Source organism: Merops nubicus, unplaced genomic scaffold, assembly GCF_000691845.1.
Source record: "Merops nubicus isolate BGI_N331 unplaced genomic scaffold, ASM69184v1 scaffold46919, whole genome shotgun sequence".
NCBI lineage: Eukaryota > Metazoa > Chordata > Aves > Coraciiformes > Meropidae > Merops > Merops nubicus.
Window position 1 is genome coordinate 12,062 of NW_008633997.1, and position 9,750 is coordinate 21,811.

The 9,750-nt window shown below is 42.0% G+C and overlaps 1 protein-coding gene across 1 annotated transcript in view; it reads right to left on the minus strand.

Moving 5' to 3' along the window:
• Positions 1–9,750, minus strand: part of PTPN13 (protein tyrosine phosphatase, non-receptor type 13 (APO-1/CD95 (Fas)-associated phosphatase)) — a gene marked incomplete at its 5' end in the record, with an annotated part of 41,644 nt that overhangs the window by 11,906 nt on the left and 19,988 nt on the right. Inside the window, 10 exons of the mRNA XM_008948427.1 lie at positions 590–800; positions 899–1,070; positions 1,676–1,834; positions 2,685–2,859; positions 3,056–3,417; positions 4,831–4,929; positions 5,019–5,233; positions 6,133–6,295; positions 7,840–7,925; positions 8,732–8,825. Of these exons, the coding sequence (XP_008946675.1) occupies positions 590–800; positions 899–1,070; positions 1,676–1,834; positions 2,685–2,859; positions 3,056–3,417; positions 4,831–4,929; positions 5,019–5,233; positions 6,133–6,295; positions 7,840–7,925; positions 8,732–8,825 (1,736 nt within the window). The remainder of the gene's footprint in view (positions 1–589; positions 801–898; positions 1,071–1,675; positions 1,835–2,684; positions 2,860–3,055; positions 3,418–4,830; positions 4,930–5,018; positions 5,234–6,132; positions 6,296–7,839; positions 7,926–8,731; positions 8,826–9,750) is intronic.

Here is a 9,750-nt window from a genome sequence, read left to right on the forward strand (position 1 = left end):
AGGAATGGTAGGTATGGCTGGGAGACTTCAAAAATTAAGTAAATGTTTCAGTCTCAGAAATGTATTAAAAGACAGTAACCTGGAGAGTTTTTTTAGACTGCTGCATTGCCACAAAAGGAGGAGCAGGGATCACTGAAAACATAGTGGTGCACTAGGATCTGGGCCATAGGGTTTTAACATTCACCAGTGTGCTGGGACACCCATGTGACAGTAGAACTATATAAGCACAAAACATTTTATCTCCTTTTTATGATTACGGAACTCTCAGTAGCAGTTTTAAGAAAAAAGGGATAATTGTATTTAAATAAGCTGTGTCATATTTTTAAAATTATATTTTGAAGACTTGCACTTCATAACTGGACACAGACTTGTCTTCACAAGAAACACAAAGCATGGCAAGTACTGAGTACCTCTAGTCCACTGAAGGACAAAACCTGCAAATATACAGGTGCTTTTTGTGGCATCGGGCCTCAGTAACTTGCCACCTAGCACCACTCTGGTGAATTAACTGTCATACAAGGAACACATTTTACCTACATACAGTCATGTGAGAAAAAACACAGGGCAGGCATTTGGTTTCAAATCTTACCTGGTTGCTTTGAGTACCACTTTTGGAAGGTATGTTTCCAGCATCCTTCTGGCTTCTTTCAAAGTCATTCCCTGTGTACTTACTCCATTAATGTAATGGATAATATCTAGTGCACGGAGACTCTCCTCTCTGGCAGCAACTGATTCAGGGAGAATGTCACTGATATACACAGCCTGGTAAAGGCTGTCATGACCTCCTGACAACACCAAACCTTCGCAGGAAAAAGAGGGGAAAAAAGTAAGGGCTTCCTTTGTTACTGAAGGAACAAAATTTTGCTTTCCAACAAAAACCAGTATACTTTTGTGTTACCTAGCTCCTCATTATGGCACGTTAGTGTAATATCAGGCAGTAAATGAGGCAACACTGGCATCTTAGGTAACTCCAAAACACGCCCTAGCACTAATCTGACAGTCTTCGGGGCAGCACGGAGGAAGTTTACTGCATCTGTGTGATTCATGTTAGTGACATCAATATCATTAACCTGTGAAAATAAAAGTGACAGAGATCTCATTGTTAGGTTCTAAGTAAAAGTGTTACTGCAGAAATATTTATCACTGTTCCTATAGTTTAGATTTGACATTAAAGGACAAAACAATAGATGCTTCACTGACAATGGCTGCAGTTCATCATTCTTGCCCAAAGAGACAGAACACAAATGTAACTGAACTTTCACAAGTTAGAAAACAAGTTTACAGTCTAAATGTAAAAATATTAAACAATCTGAAGAGGCATATTATTTTACTGATCCTGTTTAAGAAATTGGAATGCTATAACTGCATAGGCCAACATCTGAAAGTCTGACTCTCAGCCTAATCCTGTCTGACTTTGGGTGCTAGCCATGATGTATTTGATCACAGCAATACGCCAGCCATACGTGCATGTGATCAACAACCTCTCAACACCTTGTTTAATCCATGAATGCTCTTCTCTTTAAACCCTTTTGGCCATCATGAATAGTGGCTGCACACACATGTATCATACCATAACTGCCTTCGAAAATCACCTCCTGTTTTTTCATACTTGTATTTCTTTTGTCCAAGTGCTATCAAATTATGCCTCTGTATCAGAAAACATTAATTCTCTCACTTTTATCAGTCGATCTCCAGGTCGTAGTCTCCCATCACTTTTGGCAGGATCCTGAACAATGTCATGAATGTAGCAGCCAATGTTATCATTACCTTTGGTCACTGTAAAACCCAGACTACCTTTTTCTGACTTTGCCATAGTGACTCGGAGCTCTACTTCCTAGGACAAGAAAACAGCACTTTACAACACAGACAAACAAAAGCAATTTGAATGCTTTACTGAACTTAGGACAGTTAGAAACAGACAACTGATTCACTGACTGGTTTAAGTGGAACACAAGCCTGGACAGTACCAAGATGTGTGTCTTAGCAGGCTCAGCTTAGCTGCTTCAAAACCTCTGAAGAAGGGACTAAGAAAAGGACGGTTTGTTTCTACTCAAAACGGAGTATGGGCTAGAATAGCTTTGCAACCTGAAAGACCTTCACAACTGGGACACATCAAGGCTCAATTTTCAGGTTTTTCAATCTGTGACTAGATTAAGTGAGCATATGGAAGCAGCAGTTCCTTTTGATAATGACACATTTATGGGGTGGCAAGAAGACATCTCAAGAGAGTCTCAAAAAATATGCTGCATTTTGCAGCAGAGCAGAAAGTCTTTGGAGTTCATAGATATAAATGCAGCAGGCAGAGTACATGGTTTAGAAGTAGGTGAACATTTAGCGCCCTGTTTTCCAGGCTGAAATGACACACAAAATAAATGTCCACACATCTACCTGTATACACATGGATGCCTCCCCATTCACAGAGGGAAATATACCAACTCCTCAAAGGCTGAAACAGAAAATGCCTGAAGATATTTGTGTAAGCAGCTGCAGTCCACTGGTTACAAATGGCCCATTTATAAGGCACACACCCAGGTTAGTGCAAGTCTAACCTATGACTATCCTGTTTGTAAATTAATATGCCTAATTTCTATCTAGTCACTCCCAATATCAATGGTTAAAACAACTTCCAGTTGGCCACAGCAGTAAGTACATCTATGCTACTAAAAGACAAAATAGTAAATTACTGGCTCAAATTCTTCAGCATTTCTTTCCAACTGGCCGAGTAATGAATCCACTCCTCCCAGGCGTGGAGACAGCTCAGCAGCAGGAGTAGCATAACAGTCATTTATTGAAACAGAGGCAGTAACATCAGGAACAGTTCTACAGGGTGGGATCAATGGCAAATCCAACAGCAGATTGCTACAGATAAACAAGCAAAAAACAAGGATCAGCTTTTACAACATGGCTGTCACCCATAAACGAACATATGGGCCAATACTGACTTAACGCAGATCTAGAAAACAAAACAAAACAAAATATTTCTACAAATAGGTACAATAAACTCCTTTCAGAAACACCTTCTGCAATATTACAAGGATCACTATAAATAGCATACCTGTCCTCAAGCTCTGGCTTGCTAGAAGCCTCTTGATCAGAGCACGAGAGAGCATGAACAGCATCCTCCTGACCACCATGTGCCTCATACTGACTGTGTGCCTGTGTCCCAGCTTCATCTGAGGTTTGGTACAGCCCAGAACTCCAGCCAAGGCCCCCCTGTGCTGGTGAGTCTGTCACTTCCTCATCACCGCTCCTGCTGCTGTCACTGTAGCTGTCTCTTCTAGAGGGAGATTTTAGCCTTTTCTTCATCAGATCAGTAGTTTCATTTTCATCTGAACTGTCTCCTTGTTCTCCATTTGTTGGACCAGAAACTTCTCTGCTGACATCTGGAAATACTTGGTGGGATGAATGAATTGGAGTCTACAGAGAGCAATGACATTTAATTCATCAAACTCCAGTTTTGATGACAAAAGTAAGTTGCAAAGACTGCATAAAAATACCAAAAGCAATTAGGCAGTGGCTCCTTCCACTTGGATGTTGCCTGAACTGTGTAAATATATCATAGCATGGTTTCACCAAGTTCAATGCAACCTGGCCAAGACAAAGTGTGCAAAACTTTGACATATGCAATGCTACAGAACTGCAAATTCAGCCCCAGAGAGCCTATTGGCAGACGCTTTTAAGCTATGCCCAGCAGTGAGCTAGGCAATTACCATGAAATCTCTTCCAAACAGAACACACTGCTGATGCCTATAGCTCAGCTGAAGTCAAACTAATATCACACAGGAGTGAAAAAGGGAAAATTTCAAGCAAAAAGACACATAGCAGACTAGAAAAATTATGTCAATATATGCCAAATGGAGACTGTTCAGCCAAGTTATTAACTCCCATGAAAATGAAGAACAGTTTCGCCAATAGTAACATATTCCCAAGAATGATGTCAGCTAGAAAACAAAAACATAAATAAAGCTTTTAAAACTTTGTATGGCCAAATTCCTGTGTTAATGAACACATCGATCTGTGATAATGTTATAAACAAAAGCTGCCATTTTCTTTTAACATATTTTCTTTTCTTTTAACATATGTGCTTTTATTACAGTTATTCCACGTTACAAACAGGTTCATTACAGGACTAGTTATTTGTATTATTAGTTTGATCAATTGCTTATCTCTTACTCTGATTTTTAAATTCATTTCAATTTGTATCTGCACATTTAAATTTCTGTGACCTGATTCAAATTTTATTGTTTGAAAATTATATTAAAATAAATTGAAGACTTGTCTCCGTTAATTTTATATTGTTCTGTATTACGGAAAGCCCAATTTTCAGGCTAATTCCCCTCCCTCTACATTCTCTTTTGCTGAAACATATTTAATTTCTACATCTATGCATCCTAAAAAGGCCTTTTGTTCTTTCAATTTACTTATTGGAACATTTTGAAAATATCCTTGGTACACCTCTAATTTCCATTAAGTAAACACAGCAATCTTTTTCCTGGTTTCACATGTATCAAAACAAGACAAAATGTTTTTCAGAATATTCTTTGCATACGTTACAATTTCTATTTGAGATCATTTTCAAATCATTGGGCTGCAAAGAAACCCCCACCACAGAAATAGTGTATTAGGCAATTTACAATGTTTTAAGTCACAAAATGTAGGGGGGAAAAAAAAAAATCTTTTCATAGTTCCACAAAATGCAGATTTACTACAAGAACCCAGTTTTTGTGAGCACCCTCTCCACCTTGCATTTTATTAAAGCACCCACCAGGCCAAATAAATGAACATTCACATTGCAATTAAAAAAAATAAAAATCACATTCTACAGCTTACCAGCAAGGAGGGGTCGATGTCTGGTAGTACACCGGCTGGTGGTCGACACAGGAGTAGAGAGACTTCTGGAGACGTTCCCCTCAGAGCAGAGATAACTTCCTATGGCCACAGTGGGATGCATTATTAGATGCAGACCCCCAAGACTTGCAGGACTGCCACAGCATGAGTGTCATGACTCAGATACAAACCTGCTGGGATAAACCCTTCAGCGATGCTCCATTCACTTTCAGAATGACATCCCCAATTTCTATTTGCCCACTTTCTGCAGCAGGCTGCCCAGGGAAGAGCTTTTTCACCCTCACAACAGTTGAGCCCAGTTGCTCTGGGGTGAGGTTATCTTCACGGCAGAAACTGAACCCAAGGCCTGAGCTGTTCTTCAACAGTTTTACCTCAAATGTGTTCTCTGCAAAAGAAACATTAACTTATTCCCTACAGCACACTGGCCATGAAACAGAGTGGCTGGAGCTCTTTCTCCAGACATCACGATGCATATTGTCCCCCTCACAGTGCTCTTCCTGAACACTAAACACAGGCATTATCTAAAAGATCCATTGAAGTTAGAGGACAAAAAGCTGATCATGACTTCTCAGTCTGCTGACTTGCCCTGGCAACATCCACACTACAGAGAAAACCAAGGTGTCTCCAAAAAACTATTCCCCAGGAAGTCTATTAAGGAGCCTGTTAAAGCAGAGTGACACAATTTTTCTGGCCATTGATAAGACATTAGTGAGAGTAGCAACTGGAGTTCCTGGCAGACAGGATTAATGCCATGCAGGAAAGCAAAACGGTATCTCCAGTGCTTTCCCCACCTGGGTAGGCTTCCCTCCACTTTGACAGGTCTCCAGCAAGAGAAGCTGAAATGTGCCAGCCTCTAGTCAGCTACACAAATCCCTCTTCTCTCTTCATCCAGCTCTCCATGTCTTCTTTCACCTAGACAGGAACAGCAGGATCTACAGAAGCTCTTACTGATACGAGTATCTTAACCTCCCCCTGGCAATCCTTGGCAGCACCAGAGACTGCCCTAGCCTGCAAGCATGGTAGAACTGGGAAACCACAAGGAACAGTGGGAGAGCTAACAAGTAACAGTAATTAAACAAAGTCATCAAGATGTTAAAGGAAATCTTAAAAACAAATGCAATAGCACAAAAAGGAAGAAATTGCATTAGGTGCAGGGGCTCGATATAGATTCCTATCAGCTCTTTCTCCTGTCTGTCTTTCTATTGTACAGAAGATTTGAAGAAAAACATTATAAGAACTAAAGAATGCTTTGAAATGTCAGGTAATTGTCCCATGCGACCTCACCTGCAGTGACAAAGCTGTAGTCTTTGGCATTTGTAGTTTTTGTCTCTGGTTTCTCCTGTGGCTCACAGTGCCCCCCCTGACTCGGGGGTGTGCACTGTGGTGTCAGTGCAGCAGGACCCCTGGCTGCTGAAAGCTGACCTTTCTCCAACAGCAGATGCACCACCTAACGAGAGGAAACATTCTCCAGCTAACTTGCAACAGTGACAGAGATATGGCAGTCTACAGCACATGTTTCTAACTTGTCAGCATCCCAAATTTTACAGCAGCAAACTTTATATACACATCTCCTCTCTCCACACATCCTCCATTTGTTCCTTATTTTAAGGGCTGTAAACAACCACCTCCAAAATACACCAATGAATTCACAAGACATTTGCCAATGTAGAGAAAGGGTTTTAGAATAAGAAAGAGTTTTCTTCCAATAAGGCTGTGAGAGGGTTAAGAAGTGTCAAAGATGGTATCATCTTCACATGTGTCCAGGGAAGAGTTAAAAACATTCTGTAAAGTGGACACAAACATTAGTCCTTAGCTGCTCTGAATGTGTACATTTAATGACTATTCTCAGGGGTGCATATACTTCTACATAAGAAGCAGCCCCAAAACCAGCACTATTAAATCAGGAGACACCACTGAGAGAATCAAGTGCTATCCAAAAAGGCCAAGACTTAAATAAAGCTACTGACACAGCAAGCAAACACAGCCACATACATGGAGGCCCTTGTCTTAGAATCATAGAATCACAGAATGTCTGGGCTGGAAGGGACCTCCAAAGGTCATCCAGTCTAATCCCCTGCAATAAGTAGGGACATCTCCAACTAGATCAAGCTACTCAAAGATTCATCCAGCCTGATCTTGAATGTCCCCAGGGATGGGGCCTCCACCACCTCTCTGGGCAACCTATTCCAGGGATCTTTCACCCTCATACTGAAGAACTTTTTTCTAACATCTAACCTAAATCTGCCCTATTCTAGCTTAAAGCCATTACCTCTCATCCTGTCACTCCAAACCCTTGTGAACAGTCCCTCCCCTGCTTTCCTGTAGCCCCTCTCAGGCACTGGTCGCTATAAGGTCCCCCCGGAGCCTCCTCTTCTCCAGGCTGAACAGCCCCAACTCCTCAGCCTGGCCTCAAAGCAGAGCTGCTCCAGCCCTCCCAGCATTTCTGTGGCTCTCCTCTGGACACTCCAACAGCTCCACGTCCTTCTTGTGCTGGGGGCTGCAGAGCTGGACACAGACTCCAGGGGAGGTCTCCCCAGGGCAGAGCAGAGGGGCAGGATCACCTCTCTCCATCTGCTGGCCACACTGCTCTGGATGCAGCCCAGGCTGGGATTGGCCTCTGGGCTGCTGCTGCACATTGGTGGCTCATGTCCAGCTTCTCATTTACTAGTCTTCTCAGTGACTCAGAACCCGGACCCATCTGTAGCTCGCTGCTACAGCTGTTTTCAAACCCATGCACCTGGGCTTCCTTCCTATGGAGCCCAGGGATAAGGAGAAACCAATCCCATGCAGACCTCTCACCTGCACACAGAGCTAGCATTTCACCAGTGTGAGCAGTGAGACTTGAAGCCCAGAGAGCCAAGGAGTCTTAAGAAAGCACACCTAAGGCAATGAGGACACTGGGGAGAATTCCAGACTTCAGGTTCCTTTACCTCTGTTTCACTCATGAAGATTTGGTTTACTGTATATAGAAGTAGACCAGTTGCCAGTTACCTGCCCAGTGTTCCTCAGTGTTTCAACAGCTTGCTTATGGGTAGCACCTTCCAAACTGATCCCATTGACAGAGAGCACACGGTCACCTACAAATGATTAACAGTTTAAAAAAAAGTAGGCAGAACATCAATGATAAAACATATATGATGCACAGACACCTTCAAGTCTCAGCTAACAAGGACAGCTACTGAAGTAAATTATCTCCTGCCTCCGCATTCTGAGTCAAGAACAGAACTTTGCAATTAAACTACACAGCTGGACTAAAAACTAAACTACACAGTTGGACTGAATGACCTTAGAAGTCTTTTCCAACCTAAATCATTCTATGGGGTAACCCCATGTCAAAGCTAGTGTTAGCCATCAGAATGACAGCCTGCCACAAAGCTCAGACTCCTTATTAAAAAGAAATCTTAGTCTGCAGTGGGAGTTCTCACTTCAGTAAAGAATATGGTCTGGCTTGCACACAAGAAAAGCTGTAATTTTCTGTATTCTCCAAGCAAGGAGGCTGCAAATAATACAAAGGTCTCTCTCTCCATGGCTGGAATAGAAAATTTTTCTCCATTAACACAGGCTGCATTAGGGGAAAAAAAAAAAAAAAATAAAATCCTGCAGCCTATCTCCTATTTTTCCCCTGACAGTCTCAGCAGTTTTCTCTTGGTTCTGAAGTTCTCCATTTTTAAAAAATCTTCACCTGCAAGCTATCAAGACAACATTTAAAATAACAACTGCAAATGCAGTAACTTGGAAAACCAGCTCTTCTTCCCAGTGAAAAAGGTACAAAAAAAGGAGGCAGAGTTCCTAGCTTTTAGGCCACAGCATATCCTCAAGTCCACCACAAACAGTTATCTGCTTTTTTTCACATTAAGAGTCCCAACTGAAAGAAATTAAATACCTTTTTCTATTCTGCCATCTGCTTCAGCTGCTCCCTTAGGAATAATTGCTTTCACATAAATGCCACCATGTCTTATGCTAGTATTTACACCACCCTAAACAGAAAGCAAAAAATAGGATTTGTTAGTTGCTTTGCAGTTAGAGTAGGTAGTAATTAAACACAGTGTTACACAAGGAAAACTGTACTCAGGAAGCATTTGGGCTACTGGCATGTAAAAAGAACAGCCAAACTATCAAAACCAAACTCCTACACAAAACATGTTTCCCCAGTCATGCAATTTATTTATGCGTGAAGTTGGTGGAAGACTGTAAAACACTTGATGCATCACAATGCAAATGCACCCAAACCAAATAAGCATCCTTGAGCAGAAACACATCTGCATTAGGCTGGACTTTATATGCCTGCATGCATCTCAAAGCTCAGAGATGTGTGAGAGCAGAGCATGCCCAAGCAGCAGACGCATACCCATGCAGTGTCCTACTCCAGCACACCCTCTCTGATGTGCCAGGAAACTAAGGAGTGCTGCTTTCTCTCAGCTCATATAAATGTGAAGATCTAAGCTGAAAAAAAACATCTGCTGAAGCTCAAATGGCATTGGTTTTGGAGGAGGGGTTTCCTGCTCGTTGCAGGGGGCATTGGAATAGGATGATCTCTGAAGGTCCCTTCCAGCCCAAACCATTGCATGATTCTGGTTTGCTGCTGCACTGCCAGTGCTGCTCCACAACCCTGAACAGCAGAGGGAGACCAGCCCTGTACTAACAGTCACTGGCAAAGCACACAGTGTATGTGTGAAAACTTAAAACACAGGGCTGATTTCACTCCTTTTCACCACTGTACAGCACAGCAATGCAAGGGGCAGAATGGGGGCTGGAAAGGGAAAGGTCAATACACTACCACTTGGTGGTCCTTTAAGGGAAATCTTTGCATTGGTTGGCATCTTCTAACATTTTTCATAAAGTCAATGTATGTATACAGCAGGCTTGATGCTGTTTAATAACCAACTCCTGCTGACCCTTTGC